Source organism: Ambystoma mexicanum, chromosome 10 (assembly GCF_040938575.1).
Source record: "Ambystoma mexicanum isolate Mex_15411 chromosome 10, UKY_AmexF1_1, whole genome shotgun sequence".
In the NCBI taxonomy this organism is placed as follows: Eukaryota; Metazoa; Chordata; class Amphibia; order Caudata; family Ambystomatidae; genus Ambystoma; species Ambystoma mexicanum.
Genome location: NC_090932.1, coordinates 117384298 through 117407175, shown reverse-complemented (window position 1 = coordinate 117407175; position 22878 = coordinate 117384298). Strand labels below are relative to the sequence as shown.

Genomic DNA, 22878 nt, shown 5'->3' with positions numbered 1-22878 from the left:
TCCGCCCTGAGCCGGGCCCTGGAAGCTGGGCAGCATGGCGACACATGGCTCCTAGGTCAGTACAAATGCCCTTGCACATGCATGCAAGTCACACACAGACAAATATCCAAACCCTAATTATCTCAACTATTATCATCTCCCCAGGGGACAGTGCCTACCCTCTGAGCAACCACATGATGACGCCAATCCGGAACCCCACCACACCACCCCAGGTAAGATACAACGCCGCCCATATTGCAACCAGGGGCATAGTGGAGCGCACATTCGGAGTGCTCAAGTCACGTTTCCGCTCCCTTGACCGCTCTGGCGGGCAACTACTCTATGCACCACCAGTAGTGTGCAGGATCATTGTGGCAGCATGTGTCCTGCACAATGTTGCAACACGGCAGGGCGTCCCGGTGGACATGGTGGTGCCCCCACATCCCCAACTACAGGCGCTGCCCATGGGAGGGGACAGGGCACGTGGCGAGGAAGCCCGGACCCAGCTTGTGGCCACATTTTTCACCTAAACTCCCACCCCTGCGGAGTGCACACAGGCCTGGCACATACCAGGTGACAATCGATGATGACAAAGAGACAGTCAACTGTCACAACCTTACCACCCTGAGATAGTTGCCATGGAAGTGCCACATCGTCTGCATCCCTAGCTACTTAAACACAAGCTATCCTGTGTGACCAAAAGGCACACATATGACATATGACATGATATGGGCCATACACAAGTATTCCAAGGCGCAATGAGGCAGGGAGGGGGGAACAAGGGAACACAGAGAACGGTACTACTAGGCCAGGTGTCATTGGGATCGTGCAAGTGCAGGGGTAGGGGGAATGGGAAAAGTGCAAGGGGAAGGGTGGGGGGGGAGTCCAGTACAGGGGAAGTAGCCCGAAAAAATAATACATAGGTCACCTGGTGGCAACTACAAAGGTGAGTGCAGTCAAGTGCTGGGAAGGGAGGGCTGTAGGGATAGAGAGACAGTACTGCAGTGCAGGGGTTGCCAGGGAGGCGCAGTGCAAGTGGAGAGTGGCTGGGCCAGGGACCAAGGTCGGTGAGAGTGGCCCAGTTGCAGCTCCTGTGCAGTTCCAGTGGAGAATTCTGCAAGGGAGAGGCAGAGAGTAAGCAGAAGCAAAGAGGAAGGACATGAGGTGCTTCCAGAACTGGAGATGATTCCCCTCAAGTTCAAGCCAGGCCGGAAGTCTGTTCCAGTGGGAGGGCCCTGCTGCGGAGAGAAATCTACCCCCAGCTAGTTGCTCTGAGAAGCGGATGACACGGACATGCAAGGTGTGCATCACACACACCTGCAAAACAGGCCATGGCCATCACTGTCATGTCACACAAACCCTCCCAAACATCAACATGTCATGGCACGCAATACCCATACACCAATGCAGTAACGATAAGGTACACATTGCCATGTCCTAAATGCACAGTGGCATCGGACACTGCTGCCTGACCCGGAATCAGATGAAATGACCAACAACCTCCCACCCAAAATAAGTCATTTCAAAATGCATTACAACAGTCGTAGACGTAATATCACAATGAATGCCTGTCTACATGCACATCATGCATTGCAAAATCAACACTGCAGCTCATGTGTGCAGTGTCCTACTCCTGCATCACACTGCTCAGCGCACAGCACAGTGAACAGCCATTGTGTGTGATGCACACCCTGAGCATCACATCTAAGTGACAGACCACGTCAAACATCAAATCAGGCATGTACTGGATCCATGATCGGTCACAGAACATGTGCTGCCGGGACACAGTGGGCACCAGAAGGCAAACAGTGTACATGTGTATATGCAAGGGTGGGAGTACATGTAGTGCATCAGAGTGCAAGTGTGTGGTTCTGCAAGGACATGCACTCCACATATGCATGTGCACTGAAGTGACCATCAGTGTTCCCTACACATCACATGTGAACATCCACCATGTGTACACCCCAGCATGTCAAACCTCAACTATCCCCTCGCACCTGAAAGGAAAACACAACACATGAACAGGCATTGATCAGCAGAACACAACATGTACATGGGATACCACCATTACTATGTCAGAGTTCCCATCACACTGCAGGGCAAGGCAACAATCAACAACAACCCCCCCCTCCCTCACAAATGACCATGACCCACTGAACAACTGCACCTGGGTCATGGAGCCCCCAAACCTCAATTCCACCTGGCCACAGGATCACCTTTACCCTTCGTCATCATCTCCCACCTTGTGTGTAAAAAGATGCCTGAACCCCCTGAATACACACTCATTTCCGAAACACAAAATCCAAGGCATAAAAACGAACCCAAACACCCTCCAGTAGATGACTTGACGTAGCAGTACCTCACAAAGGCCAAGTACTACCACAATGATGCAACAACCAAGGTAGCACAGCAAAACAATGTCACGACAGGATGTGAGACATGTGTGGTACATGACATCGGATGATGCACCATGAATGGATGTGTACTGTCACAGGTCCCCTGTACAGGCGCGGGAGTGCCACGAAACAACCACCCCCACCATGTCCCGGGTGCCTGCAAGGTCAAACTCACACAGGCCCCTGAGACCCTGGTGGGGAAGGAGGTTCAGGGATATGCAGTCGGGACAGGTGTTGACACACTGGATGACTGGAATGAGCGGCAGGAGAGGGGAGGTGGAATGACACATGAAACTAGGGAATGCACGAAAATGTACAACCTGCATGAACACATACACAATCCAAACAGACTTGGACATCATTGTCATGGCCTTCTGTAGTCCAGGCTCAGGAGTGGTACGAACCCACCACCCCCTCTAGGGTTTTGGCGCCTGCAAGTTCGGGGCTTACACAGGCATCCGCAACCCCAGTGGGGAAAGAGGGTCAGGGAACGTTGCTTGGATAGGCACGGGAAGCAGGAACACCGGGTAGAGGGTACAGGTTTCAAAATTGCATAGGATCACGGGTGATTAGGGAGAAAATAACATACCAAATAGAACCACACATACATCCATGCATCAGTACACTCCCCAGCAAGCCTATGCAGAGCAGTTTGTAAGAAAAACAACAAGACACTTAGCTCTGGTTTTGAGTGCTGGCCTCCTGCCTGCGCACTCTCAGGTCCGGTTACAGGAGCACTGCAATGCTGCAAAGAGAGACACAGTCAACAACCTGTACGTGCCAATTGCACAAAAACACAACACCAAACATGCCCCATAGCAACTGACTACTCTACAAACAGACAATCTGTGGTTGATGCTTCGTACCCATATATAACATCACCCCTGTGACGGGTCATACACAGTCAATGCAGTAAGGCAGCCGCTGCTGGGTGCGTGGAAAATGGAACACCAATGTGTCACAATTCACACAACATGCAATGTTCCCTGGGTAAGCAGACAGACCCATATTGCAAGCCATGACTACAGAGCAAGTTGTGTACCACCATGACCGAAACAAAGTTGGCAGTGCATTTATCATGAAGTACGTGGAAAAGACATGCACTGCACCCGAGTATGTCCCTTGCTGCATGTCCCTGTGAGCTGCCCCTTTCCATGTCTCGGAAGGCTACATGGTTGATACAAGTGGCTCAATGGACCTTGGTGTACCGGAGGGTATATGCCACTGCCCCTGCATGTGTCCCAGACAACCCTACTATCAGCAGCCATCAGTCCACAAACACATCTGAGCTGCATTGTGTGCTTCAACACCAATATTCGTCTAAGCTCACCCTCAGTGCTGTGACTAAGCCTGCATGTGCAACTCGCCTGGTGCAAGCTTTGCTGTGTCGTGGCCCCCCTGTGATGCTCACCTTGCCTGGAGTTCCTTGGAACATGTCAGCAGTACTAGGATGTGGGTCTGCAATCACTGTGCCTCTGCTCCTGCACACATGTGCATGTGGGCACCAACAAACGGGTCCAGAATTCCGTCGTCCAATGGGACATGTCTGCTGGCAAAGGTGCTCTGGAGGCTCATCCCCCTGCAGAAAGGGCATGTAACACATGATTAATGCTTCAAAGTAATCTGTGTGTGTCTCATCAGGCATCTCATTACTTGACCATGTCAGAGAGTCACATCACAAATCACACCATCAGTCCGTCTTTCACCTACAAAGTGTGGAACACTATCTACAGCATGAATAGCAACACGCACATGTACAGGAAAGAAATGAAACATACTACACAATGCATAGCAATCAATGTCCACATTAATCATGATACACCCCATCTAGCAAAAGCTGAACAGTGGACAATGACACCTAAATCATCCCCACTAGGGGTGTCAACACAAGTCACACAGCACCAGACATGCCACAGATATGACAGTCCAATGCCCTTGTGTAAAATGCTGTAACACCGAACCATCCTTGCGAGCCCATGGATAAGGGAGGCAGGAGTGGCATATGTGAGTCAAGGAACCCAAGCAGCAAACACATACACAAGACAACCATGAAGGGCTCAGCTGGAACAGACAGTGGATGCCTTCAAAAGCCACAAAGCACCGCACCGTCACATGAAAGCACAATAGACTAGCAATTTTAAACTAACTCAACTATTAACTAATTACACTAACTATGGAAAACCTACATTACCTATTTAAACTAACTATCAAACAGAAACTTAACTAACTAAACTAGAAGAAAAATCAAAAATGGCCACATACGACCCGGGGGGGAGGGGAGGCACCCAGGAGGGGGGAGGTACAGGGCGCTGCTCAACATCCACATGCGATGATGCTGAGCCAAAAAAAAATACCTCCATGGGCTCAACGCCTGCACAGCACGACCTATGTGGGAGATAGATGGTCGTCCGAGTCTGGCTCATCCTGGAAAGGAGGACGTGGCACAGTAGCCTGGCCACGCCTAGCCGCAGCTTGCCCCTCGTCGGCAGCAAGTCTGCCGGACGGGTGAGCCTGGTTCTGTGTGGCGATGTGATGTAGGTCTGCATGCAGAACCTCCCGTGATACACGTGCTTCCTCTTGCAAGGTAGCACGTGTAACACGGAGTTCCTCCTGCAAGGCCTGGCTTGACAACCGCTGCACCTCCCGGCAAGCCTGTAGCTCAGCCGAGATGGTACACTCGAGCTGTGCAAACCGCTCCTCTGCCCGCTGCCTCTGGGACATCATAAGGACACCCAGAGTGGATCTGAGGGAAGCATACTCCTCCCTCAAGGCATCCATGTGCGCCTCTGCGTGAGCAGCAATTGCTTGACGCAGAGACGACATTTCAGCCTGGCGTGCCCTGTCTGAGGCCGCCATGCCCAGCCTGAGCGAGCGGGCCGTGGACCGTGCCGCCTGCTGCTGGAGAAGCACCTGCCTAGCAGGGGGGAGCACAGATCGGGCCACACGCTCCATGCTCTCAGCGATGTTCTCCATTGCTGCCCCCTGCCTTTCGGAATTGGCAGTCATGTCTTGCTCCCACTCAGTATACAGCGGTTGCGCGCGGCGACCTCGTTGCCGGGCTTGACCCCTGTGGGACCCAAGGACCGGGGGTCCTCGCTGTGTTGGCACCGCCTGCGGCTGCACGACTACATGCCCCCATCGACGTGATGTCCCAGGCACATCAGTGACTGGTGTGGAGGGTGACCCTGCGTCCCGATCCACCACGGGCGGAGGAACCAAGACTGTCTGATCCCTCAGTGCAGGTGTCGCAGACAGAGGAGTGTCCACATCAGAATCACTCACCCCTGACACATGGACTTGATGGTCATCCAACTCAACATGGACGTCAGAGTCGTCATCAAGGCTGGACTCATAGGCAGCCAGAGACAAGATGGACTGCAGCACTTGGGGGTTTTCGTGGCCTACCACCCCACGACCCACACTAGTGCCGGGTTGATGTGGCGTTACCAACCCTGTGTCTGGCATGACAACACCATCCTCTGCCTCCATTGCGTCATCACCTGAAAAATAGAGGGGAAAAGGTCAATACACATGTCAGAAGCACACGACACACACACACACCGACAGCAAAGGCATCAGGCAGACATGTGACAGACAACATATGACCTGGCATGCATGCTGGGTCTACTTTGAATAACTTCTGTGATCAGACCTGTTGAAAGGTGGCAGTTTCCATGGAAGTGGGTCTATGCAGTGCAGAAAATGTGTACGCCACTCACTACCTACATGTACAAGCACTACATGGTGTGTGCCAGGAAATGTGAAGGCAGTGCAATGTCAAAATCAGACATCACGTGCATTGTGCATTCAATGTGTACCATGTCCAGAAGCCAAGCACCCCTCCACCCCAGTACCAAAGCAGGGATGCCTATCATGGTATCAAAAGGCTGACCATACACCTGTGTATTGACAGGCAGTGTTGACTGGCATCAACAGCTTCATGTGATTCAAATGACAACACTGCAAATGATGCTGGGACAGTGGGCAGGACACATGATGGAAACTCCGGAGGCCGCCCACGTGTGAAGAAGACACAACAAGAGTTGGACAGAGTCATTGGCCATTGAACAGGCTGAGGCCTGTGAGCCACACAGATTGTCAGAGCCTAAACATGTGTGCAACGCAGGACTGAGGCACAGTTGACATGGGAAGGCTGATGAGATGGCAGGCAATCTATGTAACCAAGGACTGATATTACAGTGATCATCCAGTCAAGGACACATAGGGGCATGCGTGCAATGCACATGGAGCATGAATGGGCACTCATGTCCCTGCGGGACATCTGACCCATGCACAGTACAAGTGAGATACCCTGCATCGAGTACTAAGGCTGTACGACATGGCATATGTCTGGCAGATTCTACGCTGGAAGTTAGCATCTACACAGGACACATGGACAAGAAACTACACATTGGCAAGATTGGATCAGACCAGTGCAAAGGTGGAACTGGGGTGCAGAGTGGCGGAGGAGGGGCAAGGGAGCATGCCTACATGGAGTCCCGCATGCAGGCAGAGGAGACATGCATGATGTTAGCATTGCATTACTTACACATCAGAACCATGTACACGTCACATGTAGCAGCAATCATGCACAACACATCCCACAAGTGAACCACACACGTCCTCAACAAACACGCATCAACACTCACTGGACTGGGCATCGAAGTCCAGCTTCTCTCCCACTCCTTCGACCAATTCAGGTGGTATGAACTCCGCAACGAGAGCCTCATGCGGAGTGAGTTCTTCCTCCTCTGGTGCAGGCCCACCGCCAGTCACCAGAGTCAAGTTGTAATTTGAGGCACGCTTGGCCTTAGTGCTGCGCTTGATGTCATTCCAACGCTTTTTGCACTCCTGCGCCGTGCGCACCTCATGGCCGAATGAACTGACATGTTCCGCAACATGCTTCCAGTGTGTGTCACGTTGGGCAGCCGTGGTCTGACTATTGGCACCCACTAGCATGTCACGGCTGTGTCCCCGCACGTAGTCCACGAGGAAGTCCAGTTCCTGCTTACAGAAAGGCTTCTTCCTCGACGTGCAGGAGGTCGTGGCTCTGTGTGGGGTCGCAGCCTGTGCTGCAGGTGCAACCTTCCTCCTCTTGGACTGTGGCGCAGACCCTGGCTGGCTAATGCCGCCCTGACCAGCATGGCCAGTGGGTTCGGTGGATTGAGCCAAGGGAGTGGCAGGTGGAGGGATGACCAGAGGCCTGACTTGTGTCAGTGGCAGCTGGGTGCCCACTAATGGACCCTGCGCAGCAACATCAGCTGTGGCAGGGTGCTTGGCCGCAACGATCCTGGTTGGCAGGCTCACAACCGGGGTGCTGTTGGGTGCATCTGCCCCTGCACTTGCCAACACCCGGCTGTTCGGGGCAGCAGATGACATGACTGCCCCAGGGACACGTGTCTTGGTCTGAGCAGCCCAGCGTGCCCCTATGGTTTCCCCCCTGGCCTGTTGGAGATCTACCAAGGGCTCTTCAAGTGCCAACGCAGCCTGCGCTGGCAGACCCTGAGCCTGGGTGGCGGTGTCCACAGCTGCACCTGCAGCTACCACCACCCTTGGGCCCGTGGCAGTCGATGGAACGGACTGCCGGGTCATATGGGTGCCAGTGCCAGATGCAGGAGCTGCATCCCCCGGAACCACAGGAGGTGGTGGCATGGCTGCACCGACACATGGCACAACATTGTGCTCAAGTGGCGCACCCCTGCCTCTTCCCCCTCTGTGGCTGCCCTGGACACCCTGGAGTCCCCCTACTCCCTGGTCACCACGGCCACGTCCCCGACCACGCCCACCACGAGGAGTACGCCCAGCTGAGGCGCCCCTCACCTTTGGTGGCCTCCCAACCATGGCACAGATGTAGTAGTGCTGGCACAGATGGAGTGGTGCCAATGGGAGGTGTACACCACAATTGACCTGGGCAATTGGGGTGAAGGGGGTGGGAAGCAAGATGTTAACAGCCCCCCTGCACCTGCAAGGCTGTATGTGACCCCGGTGATGTGGTGACGGGTCACGCAACGCTCAGGCACCCCAAAACTGCAGTAAAACCGTGCACGCAACCCTGCAGCCTACGTGCGTGGATTGGACCTCCCGCAGTACGCGGTGGCACCCAGTAACACGAATAACGCGTACGCGTGGGACACGCAGGCTACTATGACATCAAAAATGGGTGCGATACACAGGGGCACCCGCAGTGGGAAAAAGAGCGTGTGTGACTCACCGTCTGACTAGCGCGATGCAGAAAAACACGCGTAGCCAATACCCCCGCCAAAAGAAGAGATACGTCCTTGAGAGCTGTGAAGTTGTGATGGCGCGCGAAACAACAGGAAGCAGCAACACACGTCGGTCTCCACGAAAGGCACGTACAGCGAACTGCTGGGCCCGCTCACCTTTAACCCGTGCTGAGGGAAACGCACGCGCGCATCACGTCACTTACGCGCATAGGCTCTTTCCTCGTATTACACGCGGACGTGCAGTTTCCATGCGCGCTTACGCGCATGGGCTTTCCTCGTATGCGCGCTTACGTGCATGGCCCTTTCCTCGTATTACACGCTGACGTGCATGTGTGTTGGGGATTGTGAGGACCTGGTGGAGGCTGCCCCTGGTGGCTGGGGGTGCAGGGTCACATGCAGTGGGGGGGAGTAGTGCAAGTTGACATGTGGGTTGGCTGGTGGGCATGGGCATGGTGGGTGGGGTGCCTGCATGACATGTGCTGGGTAGGCCCCTGTGGTGTGAGCCACCTGCAGGGGCCATGGAGGGTGTAGAGGGTACACCTGGGAGGACCTACACGTGCAATTCAAGTGTGCTGCTCCCCGCGCACACCTGTAATACACGTACCCTGATGGAATTGCGTGTGTCACTTCCCGCGCTCCCCAGAAATAAGCGTAGCCCGCTCCCCCAGGCCCGATCGCGTGAGAAACTTCACGCGCACCCCTGAAATACACGTAGCCCGCTCCCCCAGGCCCGATCGCGTGGGTAAGTTCACGCGAACCCCTGAAATACACGTAGCCCGCTCCCCCAGGCCCGATCGCGTGGGAAAGTTCACGCGAACCCATGAAATACACGTAGCCCGCTCCCCCAGGCCCGATCGCGTGAGAGACTTCACACGAACCCCTGAAATACACGTAGCCCGCTCCCCCAGGCCCGATCGCGTGAGGAAGTTCACGCGAACCCCTGAAATACACGTAGCCCGCTCCCCCAGGCCCGATCGCGTGAGAAAGTTCACGCGAACCCCTGAAATACACATAGCCCGCTCCCCCAGGCCCGATCGCGTGAGAAAGTTCACGCGAACCCCTGAAATACACGTATCCCGCTCAATCGCGTGTGTAACTTCCCGCGCAACCCCGAAATACACGTGCCCCGCTCGCACAATTGCTGTATGTTGCCACTTTTGTAATGCGCAGGGACGCTACCGCCTGCCTTCGTGTGGCGGACGTGTATCGGCTTGTGTGTGTCTTTCGCTGTGCGTGGCTTTGCCCTATTCGGTTCCATGAATACGTGTGGTTCGGGTGCGTGTGGGCGTTCCCTCTGCTTCCCTGCAGTACATCCCCAGTTACGCCCTTGTTTTCGCAAGTTGTTCCCCATTCCGCGCGTTACGCCCCGTGTTCCGCCCACTTTCTAGTGTATGCGCAGAGGTTGTGCGCTTTCACTGTGCGCGTCGCGCACGTCTTTCGGGATGTTGCAGTGACGTGTGCGCCATGCACGGGTTTGGCACACATCCCGAGGAAGACACGCGCAGGGACTTCCATGTAGCTTGCGCGTAGATTTTCGGCGCACGTTTGTTCCATGAATCGGCCCCTAAATACCTTAGAACATTCTATCTCCAACCAGCTGTCTTGGAGAAAATATTAAAATTATCCTTAAACTGTAGAGTAATGCTTAAACGTAACCTTGACATGGAGCAAGGACTAGTTAATGGAGCACTGGGTACAGTTGTTAGCTTTCAAACATACCCACGTGACAACATTCAGTTTGTCAAGATTTTCTTTGACAAACTTTCAGAAGTAAAAAGGATGGCGCGCTCAAGAGCTTGATTCTTCTCTTCTAAGACATGTATGTAAGCAGAGAACAATTTTCTCTAACTCTTGCATATGCAGTCACCATTCATAAATCCCAAGGTCTTACCCTAGACAAAGCATTGATAGATATTGGTAACACAGTCTTTAAAGAAGGCATGAGCTACGTAGCACTGTCACACTTACGTACACTTGACGGTCTATTTCTAATCAACTTTGATGCAAGTAAAGTCAACGCTGATATTCCTTGCATTCTAGAATACAATAGACTACGTACACTATACACCCCCCATCTAAAAGCATATCCTGTTCCACAAAAAGGAAAACGTTGTAAAAGAAAATGAATTCAAACTGAAATACAACAGAATCTGACTGCAAATCCTCCAATGAGAGTAAAAGAAGCTAATACTTCATCATTTACCATAAGGAAAGAAGAACCTATTAGTCAAATTAACTCTGGTACTTCTTCAGAGAAGCAACACACACTCCGAAAAAATGACTTGGACACAGAACTATCTGAACTATCTGGTCCATTCAAATTTTCAGATGGAACTGGTGTAAGTTGTTACGCAAATGTAGCAATGAATATTCTATTTCAATTGCCACCAATTGTTGACAACATTTACTTACACAGTACAGACCAATTGTGTTTGCAAATGTTAGTCCTTCATAGAAAGGCAACAAACAATCCTGACAACACGTATAGTGTTCACGGAATAAGACAAGAATTGGACCACTGTGCTGGAATGGTGAAATTCACTATAAACTCACAAGAAGATCCACAAGAATTTCTAATGTGCTTACTACAAGTACTGGAATACAAATCATACCTATAAATGAAATCTTCCAGATTTCGTAAATGTGGAAACATACCTGCACTCTCTGCAACAATGTTACACAAGAAGAAATCCCTAACGAGCGCTTCGTGTATGTATCCATACCAAATTGTGAATCCATTCCATTTCAGCAACTTGTACAACATGCAAACCATGGCAGATTGTGTACTACCTACAATTCAGATAATCGCTCCACCTTACTAATACAAACACATAGTAAATGCGTAATACTAATGCTTCTATGTTACAATGCAGATGGTACCAAAAACAACTGCAAGCTGACTGGATTCACACGGTCAAGTATCACTTGGTTAGAAAACCTTCACAACAATAGGTATAATCTACCACGCAGGAGCCACAACCGATGCAGATCACTACACTGCATATATTAAAAAGAAATGTGGATGGTTTGAATGTAATAATAGTACCATTACTCTAAAGCAGAGATTACCAGCAAATCTTACCAACAGTTAATCTTCTTAAAACCAAAATTTTAATAAGTAATCTGTACTTCAACATTAACAAAAATTCAAATAAACAACTATAAACAGTTAGAATACGCCAACAGGTATCTAACTTCTTCAGAAATCTGCAACAATCCAACAGATAGAACATTAACCCGAAACAACAAGTGAACACTGAAAGGAAACAAACAGACTGTAGCATAACAAAATAAAAATGTTTTGTTAATTCGACAAGGATTTTTATTCCCACAGACCCAATGATTTGAAAAACAATCACAGACACTGAGCAAAATGCACAGTACACTGGCTTGTAAACCAAATTTGAGGGTAAAAAAAAGCTGAAATATCTATTATGCAATGTAATAAGTCTTTATATAATACATACACTAACATGCTGTTTTCTTTTATCACAGAAATTGAAAAGGAATATTTCCTACAGGTACCAAACTCATGTAAAAAATATATCGAATCTCAACAATTCAAACAGTAAGTATAATTCCAACCATTTGATAGATATTCGAATCTATAGGTGTGATCTATGGCTGTGATATGGTGCAGTGCTTGTGGTCGGGGCCTAAAATCTTGGGTGTATAGCCTACAGCCTTCACCCATGCACTCAACACTCAACATCCTGCCCACAACCAGCACACTATATGAAACCCATGGTGGCTTATAACTTCAGTGCTTATAACTTTGGTTTTGAGCGCATGGCCTTCGGCCATGCACCCAAGACACTAGGTCCTGGCCACAACCAACGCAGCATATCACACCCATTGAGGCTTACAACTTCAGTACTTATAACTTCGGTCTTGAGTAGACTCTGGCCACAACTCAAACATATCACAACCATAGATCACACCCATAGAATCAAAATGTTTTAACTATAATGACACCCATAAAAACAAACATTTTTAACTAGGCCTCATGGCATTTATGTCCGCGGACACCTTGGGTGTTCTTAGAACAGTTTCTACTTGCCCGCGAACAATACGGACAGATAGTGTACTCAGGACGCCTCCATTTTCATTTATTTGCGGACATCCCGAACACCGTGTGTATTCTTAGAACAGTTCAATTTGCCTGCGAACAATACGGACAGATGTAGTGTCTTTGGGACATGCCCATATGAGTTGATTGCGGACATCAAGGACAGTGCGACTGTCCGCATACACAACACAAACAACATCGGTGCCAACAACCTAAATAGATAAAATATTTGAACCATCTCTCACCCCCCCATCCCCAAACAGTCTTACAGACCATGTAAGAGGATTCAATTCAGCACTACAGCCAAGTTAACGCCTAGTCTAGAATACTGAATGAAAACCCTTATTGATATATCTTTAGGTCCAGTTCATGCGTTCTGGATGACTACCCTTGTATAACACCCCTCTCTTGGAATCCCCCTGACCCCACTGAGCCAAGAAGTAATTCTGTTTTGCAAGTTTAAAAGGTTTATTTGATAAATTAAAATATATATCACACTTTTTAATAAATTAATAATTGAATATCACACTTCATCTGATATGGTAAATATTAACAACGGAGAATCTGGCACTAGCACACTTCTTTAATCACTAATGAGTTGACATGAAATGGATAAGGTAGCACACTGGTAAATAGGAACAAAAGTATAATGTGGTAGAGGATGCTTTATGTAGGCTCAGGTGGATGCAATATTCAATGAATGCAGTACAGAAAATACGCAATATGATTTCAACCAAACAATGTAATCACTTTTCTCTGGCTACTCCCCTCCCCCCCTTGATGCAAGGCAAGGAAATGGAAGGAAAACACACAGTTCTCAGAAATGCAATCAACTGTAATTCAGTTCAATCCAGCAAGCTTAAACAGAAGTTTGAAAACACAGGCAAATGCTTTGATAGGTGCTAGCAATGAATGAGAAATATGCTGGAAACGCTCTTAATTCCCTTTTAGAGGTTCAGGATGAGTGGTATCTAGTTAATATTAGTCCAGGCTCACACTAGCAATGATGCAGGTATAGTTAGCAGGTTAAACGAATTTCTGGCAAATGAAATCAGGCAGCAGCAGTTTTTTTTACATGTGAAGAAATTGCAAATCGCGTCAAAATTCGCGGATGCGCCGAGCGCTATTACAAAGGAACCGCAAGGACTATCTCTACCGTTTCGGGGTCCTAGGAAAGCCTGGGATCTCAGCTTCCAAATGAAAGTTATTGCAAGTCTCTAGCCCAAACGGTTGCGGAGATATGAGTAATTTAGTAAAGGTCGTTTTTGGTTTTGTAAATTTTAAACGCACACTTTTTCAAAATGACAAATTTTACTAGAAATGACAGGTGACAGATAGGAGGCAGTTCTACTTAGGTTAAATAGATTGAATTAGATGAATTTAAACTAAGAGATGTGTTCTGAGTTTTGCTAAGTACTCACAAGAGATTTTGAACAGGAAAGCGACTTGGTCACGATCTTCAGTCTGGTCAGGTCTTTCCGGATTCTGCTCACAGCGCCTGGTCTGGTCTCGGCTAGGCACAGCACTGCTTTCTCTCTGGTCTGGTCTCTGCTAGGCACAGCACTGCTTTCTCTCTGGTCTGGTCTCTGCTCTGGATAGATTGAAGTCTCTAGTTTGGCTTTCTGGAGTTTGATGGAGGTAAGTATGGATTTTTCCGGCAGGGCTTCCAGCGGCAGATGAAATTGAATGTCTCTATGTGTCCTGACTCTCTGCTTTTATCTGTTTCTTGAGAATGGGTGTGCGTGTTGCATCACTAGACTTGCCCCTCTCATTCGTCATTGGTCAGGCTTCCATTCCTCCGCTTGATTGGCAAACTGAACTGTGAGTCAGATTGATGTCATTTTATGATCTCTTGAAACAACCTCCCTTATCATCTGTGCACCCAAATATATATATGATCAAAATCCATACTTCAGAGTTACACAGTTGTTTGAAATTACATATACATGGTGTGGCTGAATTTAGCCATGTCTATGTCCAAATCTGCTCATTCTCGGAGCTTGCATTCAAAGAGTGTACATAATTGACTTTTTAACTGCTTTTTCAATTTCCGACATGGACCCAACTTTACATACATGTGTGCAGGGGGTAGGGACATTAACTGATGAAGTTTCAGATTTTTAACATGCACACATTTAGAGTAATATCCACTTTTCCGCTAAAACCCCCCTGAACATACCACCGGTTCCTACCACGTCTTAAACTGTGGGCAGAAAAATCACAAGAATTATGGTATCATTTATAAAATTTTCACATGTCCGCACTATGAATTATCCCCCTTTTTATAAAACCATATCCTTGCTGCAGGGGTGTGTCTTTTCAGGTCACATGGTACAGAAACCAGTCTTTCCAGTTTCTGCCAAGCCAGCTTGCTTCTCACAGGCAGTGCCCCTCCCAGCTTCTCCAGGAGGAAGCCACTTTTTACGACGTCTGTAATAAAAACCTTTGCCTGAGTGGAGAGGGCTTTGTTCACTCTCTGGCAGAGCACAGGAAATTCAATTATCAGATAGATGGCATATCCTTAGTGTGGGCAGCAAAAGGAACATTGGCCTGGGAACATAGTTGTGACTCAAGTTTCACTCCTGATGGGATCCGTTGCTAGGCAAAATCAAGTTCCTTAAGCCAGACCTTCAGCTAACTTTTTGTTGCTTTTAAAATAACTTGTAATTTTACACATGCAGCTAGAATGCTGATTCTAAGTGCAAAACTATGACATTTCAACAGTTACAAAGGCATGTGACACCAAACATAGGTCACTCATTTAATTTAACATTTTCGATTTTGGTGGTTTTAAATCCAGTTGCAGTTAGGCTTAAGCTGCTGACTCCATAGCATTTTTGTTATAAGCATTGTTTTTGGGCTCTTCATTTCCCAGATTTTGTAGGCACACAAAACTCCATTCTGCCAAATGTCTGCTGGTGTTCAGTGAATATTTTGCACATGTTGCAAGGTTTGAAATAGGCATTTTGCTTGCCTTCAGAAAAACACACAGTGGGTTTTAAAACGCCGGCTTTTGGGTAGTGGTGAGTACTGGTACTGCACCCATTTTTGGGATTTTCTTGGATTAATGCATTCTAAACAGGAATGGTTCTTACATGGTAGTAAATCCTTGCTTAACATTGTTTTGATGGGGCTCCTTACAGTAAGATGGTTATGTGGAACCCCACAAAAAGGGTTGAATCTTTAAAGTGGTCCAATGAGTCACGATTTCAGCAACTTTTTGACATCAGTAAAAGTGGATTTTGTTAACAAAGACCTTTCTTTACCCTGGTGGGTGGCAAGTTAGGTAACCATTTTGGTGTGCGCACAACTGCGCAGCTTTCCTGGATTTCGGCGCACATGTGGGTTTTCCGCCATCTTGAATTTCCTAAGCCCACAGCACCAAATGTTGTAGCAGGGTAGCTTAAACGTGGGTCAGGACACCCTACAACCAACAGACTTGCCAAAATTGTATTTCCCCACCATTTGGCATTGTGCAGTCTGCGGATGTCCGCGGATACAAGATGGCGGGCGTTTCCGAAAATCTGACGCACGCCACACTCTTCACCACCCTATCGACGAACACGCTGCATGTCCGCGGACATGACGCAAGTCGATTGGCCAATCAGGATACTGTCCGTGGAGCGAACAGTGAAGTGTGTCCGCAGACCGAACATAGATATCACTAATTTTTTTTGACCTACTTTTTGGTCATTTTTAAAAAACTCCTCGATGGATTTTTACCAAATTTACACGCTTTCGGGACCAAGCTGCTGCTCCTGCCGCAAATTTGGAGAAAATCCGTCCAGAGGTTTAGGCTGTAGTCGTGAGCAAACTTTTTTCACCATTCAATCTATGGGGAAAAAGACATTTTGAGACCCCCCCCCTATAACTTTGTCCCCCCTGGACCAAACCTCAGCAAACTTTCAGAGTAGGCCATATACTTTTTTTGCAAAGTTTGGTGAGGATTCATCCAGAGGGAGCGAAGTTATTGGCCACAAATCACTGTGCACATTCATCTGATCAGCACTTAATGCCTATGTTTGGACGTTTTTAACTTTACAAATACATTTGTATTAACCGACTCCACAAAAGAATACCCACATGTACAGTGTGTTACTTAATTGAGTACACAGCACACCCTGCTCAAACTGAAAAGGTGCCAACGTTTCAGCCACACCAGAGAATATTTGCGTTTAAATGTGGTTGGATACATAATCTGTCAGTCCCATCATGCAATGCCCTCTTAGAAACGCTATTGTAATTGACGGTTGGAATGAAAGAAATCTGCTTATTCAATGTAATGTACTCCTTATGAACAAAATACTAAATTTAACATATGGCAGTGGTACATTTATCTTACTTGAGCACAGTGCCAGTCATTGAGGAGTTCACTGACCAAACGGAGGAGTGAGGCCAAAGGCTGACTTCCTTTATAAAATACCAGAATTCTGGGGTTACTTGCAATACACGTGTTTAGGTGTGTTCGGGCATATGTTGTTCCTTGTAAAACATGGCTACACGTGGTCATACCCTTTACAACCTGGCATCTTGGTTAATCTAATATAAAATCATTGAGTTGCTGATGCAAACACTATTAGGCATGTTATGCGAATTTAAAATATTTTAAGCAATTAATGATATGCATCTAAAAACAAAATAACAGATAACACAGTGAGATATTCTTGCTTCTGCATGATGAAGTGTAACAGAGCACACATTAAACATGCCACCATAAACAGTTACCTATCAAGTAATGGCTGTGAAATTTCACAAACATATTTTAAGAAAAAGTCATTTGAAAAGCTTGTCACAACAGCAGCCGGAGTTCGAATATTTTGTTCTGTGCTTGCTCAATCACCAGGCATTCGTTCATCTTAACGAAATACTAATAAAATGTTAGACATGGAACTGCTGTCATGTTCTCATTGCAGGTCAGTATTAATGTCACAACAAATTTATGACGGTAGGATAGCTCTGTGGCAAAGCACAGGTCTGGGCAGCAAGACCACGCTGCGCAAACACAGGTGCAAATCCCAGACCTGCAGTTGAAAAAAGAGCATGTTGTAAATAACCTGCAAGGAAACTAGCGCCTAGATACTTACGGGTTATGTGTGCTGTAAATAAACGCTAAATAAAATAATATATAAACAACTAGCCTGTAAATAGATTTACATCCTTTTATATGGGCAGGCGGTCATGTATTGTGTGTTTCTGTATATTTATTAGCGGTCAAAGTTTTGCAAATTCAATGGATCTTGGGTTTCAGCTAAACCTTAAGGTGATTAGTCACTTTATTATACATACATTCAGTCGAACTAACTTGGAAAGTGACGGTTTAACATATAGCCCTTCAAATTTGCCACATTTTGGAAGCAATGTCACTAATTCCGAGTCCCCTTGTGCACAGCTCATGGCCACACTAACCACACATCAACAATGTCATCACTATCATTGATAAGGTCACTGGATAGTATAACCCACTGATGACAGTCATGAACTTTTGCTACATGGACAAAAACCATGCCACAGGCCTTTCCAAGTCACCCAAAGGAACTACTGTCCATGTTGCTTCAAGAGCAAATGATTGGGCCACTAGCCACAGTAGTCCAGCAAAAGTAAACAGTAGGCCTGGCTACTTCACGCCCATAACCGGTCAGTAGGTCCATTACATCTCTTACCATGCCCCAAACATTTATCTGTACAATAGGATTGTCAGAATTCTTAAAGGAGACCAAGAGAACGTGTTACTCTCATGAATAGTATCCCTTGGCACGCAGTGATGTGGACAGTGAAAATGTCACCAGGAGGCAATTTGCTCCTCCCTCAAAACATTACCCACCCCCCAAACGTGCACACTTACTATTATCAATCTGCCACTTCCCCAGATATCCTAGGATTAGAGTTTAGAAGAGTAAATAACACCAGACCTAGCATAGGTTCGACATGTTTTTAGGAGTTGGGGTAACATTGACCAACCAAGGATGTTTTTCCTGCAACATCTTCCCATGATATTCATTGTGATGCCATCAGTGTGCTCTATTTTCCAGTGATGCTATACGTGAAGCCCTCTGCTGCATCATCGGTGATTGATCAGTGTGCCCATGTGCTGCGCCAGCTGAAGGGAACTCGTAGTTAAGGTGGCAACATCACTTCAACAAAAGATCCTATTACAGAATGTCATGGTGTTGCTGTTTCTCCCACCACCAGTAGTGTGAACACCTTTTTTTAAAACATGGTTTATTATCACATATTCGATATGCATGTTTCTAAGCTATGCACCGTGGAATTCTTCCTCATTACAGGACTGTGGCCATAGCCAGTTGCCACCGTCTCATGAGCAACAGGGACAAGAATGCATGCAATGTTTGCTACATTTGTGCATGCATTTTTAAAATGGTTTCTGCAGATGCCCCTCTCACCCTTGCTCTCACAAGAAAATCTTGCAGCATTTTAACACAAGATTGTATCACTAAAATGTTCTTGTGAGGGGCCAAGTGTCTGGTTATCGCGAAAAAAACCACTACAATACTGTGGCGTATTTCAGCACAGATACAATATGTCATGCCTTTTTATCAAAGACCACACCTTTGTCAAGCATTGTAAATAACGGTGGGATACCAACAGAAAGTTGGTCTTGCACATAGCAATCTACACAGCAATAGCATAGCAATTTACAATTCCAGATGCAATACAGCGGGAGTCTGCAACCTTTTGATCTCCAGAGTTTTTACATTACAACTTCCGCTAACCCTACCCAGAATACATAATGGTGAGGGATTATGGAAATCCTAGAACAAAACATGTAGAAAAATGTATGATACGCCAACACTAAAATGATTACAATGTTCCTCCATTCAGTACATGAGTTACTTTTGTCTTCAGTCTTTCTATTTTCTACCATTATTTGTCACTTCTCTTTTTTGTTTTCAGGAGCTTTCACGATCTTGCTCCACTCTTATTCCCTCATCTATTTATACCGTCGGTCAAATTCTATTTAATCTCAATCACAATGCTCAGTCACTGTTCACAAACGCCCTGTGCCACATCCCAGTTCCATCTCCTCTTTCTGCTCTGAACATTAACTGATGTGTCTTCCCTCTGACATCCTATTAATCTTTGTCAATATTGCCCGGTTATGTATCCATTTTTATCGCAGTGTACAGCTCTTTGGCAAAAGCACTCTAAATCTGAATAAATTCAAATACAATACTGCTGGTGTATCCCGCCCCCTGTGGAGAGAATACCATTTTGCACTCTTTTGGATAATCTATGCATATATAAACTGCTAAAGACTGCAAAATGTTTACTCCCTATATCGTATTATGCAAAAAGATTCACCTCTTGCAATACTTTTTTTCAAAAAGTATATTCGCAATATGCTTCAGGACAGGCTAATAGAATTGTTCACATACACCCAAGTCAACTAAGGCTACACCCACCACCCAGAAGCATGCCACCCTCTTTCCCCGACAATGGTCAGCAGGCCACCCTCAAGGTTTTACGTGGTTACATGGAATACATAACAGAGAATGCTTTTTCAGTGAAAACAAAAACAGTGAAAAAATATCCACCAGTTTTTTTTTTGGGCGGGGGGCTCCCAACACCAACCCCCCATTTCTCTATGCACTTAAGCCAACCCCACATTCCCACCAGTTTTACCCCCTTACCACTCCCATATCTATTTTTAAAAATTGTTGATTTTTTTAATGTTTTTGTTTCTCTGTTATTGCATTCTTTGTAATTGTATTCTATATTACCACTGGATACCTTATTTCTTTGAATTGTATGCTCTCAGCTATAATATCTTAATTGTGTGCAAGGATTGATTAACATTAGCATATTCGGTGGCAATAAAATGTCAACATATTTGTAACCCCCATATTGTAAATGTTGAGTGATGGGATATTCCTTTTCATCTATGCACTCCTTGCCCAATATTATGGGTTTGCAACTGCGGACTTCAGTGAAAAAGGGGATGTTAACATTCCAGCATTACAGAACTTTGCACTGTGCAAGAGCAATGGACATACTGTTTGCCCCGGCCCTAGCGCTGTGCCCTGGCGCAATAATGCAATCCAAAAATGTTTTTGTTTGCCCAAGTGCTACGTGCACTAATAGTTTCTGGAATATATTTACATAGCTATAGAGTGCAAAATCAGGCATTTTCCCCTTTAACGAATTTCTTGGTCAAAGAGTACATTTTGAATCGCTTGTTTATTTTCTGAAGATAAAACTCAAGCATGATCTGGGTTAAAAAGAATGAATGCTAATGAGCTTCCACCCCTACTTGCAACAAAAGGTGTTTCTACTTTAACAGGATTGTGGGCATCTGGTGTGGATCCAGACCACCACAGTTTGTAACATTTGATCATCGGGATTACGTCATCTCTGACTTTGGAACTTCAGCAGTGCTATGGCCAAAGTGCATATTTTGGAAAATGCCATTATTAAAGTTAATGTCCTTTGAAAATTGACCTGGATTATTTGAAAAAAGGCTCTGAGGAAGGCAAATGTTTTCAATCTTTAAAACAAATTTTGGGTCTGGTGGTCCACTTTGTTGTTTTACATCAAACAATCTGAATTTTGCCCTATCCCGTAATTTGATGCGTTTACTGGGAGCTCTTGGAAGTTATTTAGGGCCGGATTCACATAACGTTTTCCTATGGGATTGCTCCATTATGAAACACTTCTGTGAATCAGGCCCTTGGGGTGTTGCTACACTTTGCAAGAGTACGTTTTTTTCTAGCTTTGATTGACTGCCTTCTCTTTTTTAGCTGGCTTCCAGATCGCTTCTTCCCTCCCCTCCTTCTCCCCCAACCCCTCCCGCCCAAGCTGCTAAACCAAGAATTTCCTTTGTAAGTTATATTTTTTTTGAAGGCCTGGCTTAACATATCTCACAGAGGGCTAATTTAATTAAGACTGGCTTGGGATGTTAATCCTGCCCACAAATTATCCCGAATTCCAAAAAACAATCGGGTGGAAAAAAGAAGGCCTTGGAGCCCAGGGCTCGGCTAATTTGTTTTTGTTATTATTTGTGAAATCCAGTTAAATCCACACATATACCGATTCACTGGTTTCCAATCTACAGGTTATACAAACATGGGTTTTGGTTTGGTTTCCATAATTGATTTGGTGTTCTGATGAATCAGCATTTTTAATTAAATGCCTTGCATGACATCTTTTGGTGAAACGGGGCCAGTTTTGCTGACCGAAGGCATTTTACATACACTTCCCCTGTATTATTCTTGGTTGAATAAAGATTTGTCAAGCCCTGGAGCCTAGAGTATGAATGTTGCAGAGTGAATCTACTGCACCATTAACACAAGTGTAGAAGGCCTTCTTGATTTGATAGTATTTCTGATTGTGGTTTTGTGGTGTGTAGACATAAACCTCATAGCATATTGCATGGTCTGGTTAACCAATCATACCCTGGGTTTTTGCATCCAGTGAAAATGAGATTATGGTTGTAGCCCATCATTATCCTGCAAGGTAAATGGTCACTCGCACGGTTACAAGCACATCTATTGATCTACAGTAATGGTTCTTTTCTGTTTACCTTTTGTATTATGAATTTCTCCAATAGATGAATTCCTCTGAAGGGCGTCACGTGCAAACAAGAGTTGGATACTCCAGTCCACAGTATGTTGTGGTAAGTTCATTTGCCAGTGGTTGTGTTGCTCTAATCCAAACAGATAACTCTGAGAAGTATGTCCATATAAAGAAGAAAGCTGTCCACATAAAGAAGAAAGCTCTTTTAGAAATGTAATCTGAATTTAGACCAGAACGTTCAATTCAGAAGTTGGTCTAGAATCACATGTGTGACAACTGAATGCAAGGGAGTACTAAGGTGCTGATTCTGCAGTTATACGTTTGCACGTTTCCAAAATGTGAAGTCACAGAAATAAATGCCACACTGTAGAGATTTTTTTTGTTTGCAATTGTTTTCCTCAGAAACACATGATAGTAAGTAGGATTTCTGTTTTCAAGAAGTCCTTTCCACAGGTGAGCCCATCTGGGGTCTGCACTGTATCCCACTGTTTACCCCAAAGGTATTCAATGGGGACACTATAAAATATTGTCTGAGAACCAAATATTTTTTATTGAAAATATTGTTAATAAAATGTGCTGACAATTGGCAGGGATTTTTTTTCTTCCTGAATTCCTGCACATTTTCATCCATTGTTTCGTTCTAATCAGTAAAATGTTGTGAGTATACATAACATTGATG

At 46.3% G+C, this 22878-nt stretch overlaps 1 protein-coding gene across 2 annotated transcripts in view; it reads left to right on the top strand.

Moving 5' to 3' along the window:
* LOC138491214 (zinc metalloproteinase-disintegrin-like VLAIP-B) overlaps nucleotides 1-22878 on the top strand; it is a 253879-nt gene that overhangs the window by 213937 nt on the left and 17064 nt on the right. Inside the window, exons 21-22 of one of the 2 annotated variants that reach the window (XM_069617600.1) lie at nucleotides 21425-21505; nucleotides 22234-22299. In XM_069617600.1, coding sequence (XP_069473701.1) covers nucleotides 21425-21505; nucleotides 22234-22299 — 147 coding nt within the window. The remainder of the gene's footprint in view (nucleotides 1-21424; nucleotides 21506-22233; nucleotides 22300-22878) is intronic. The other variant, XM_069617601.1, reaches the window with a different exon arrangement.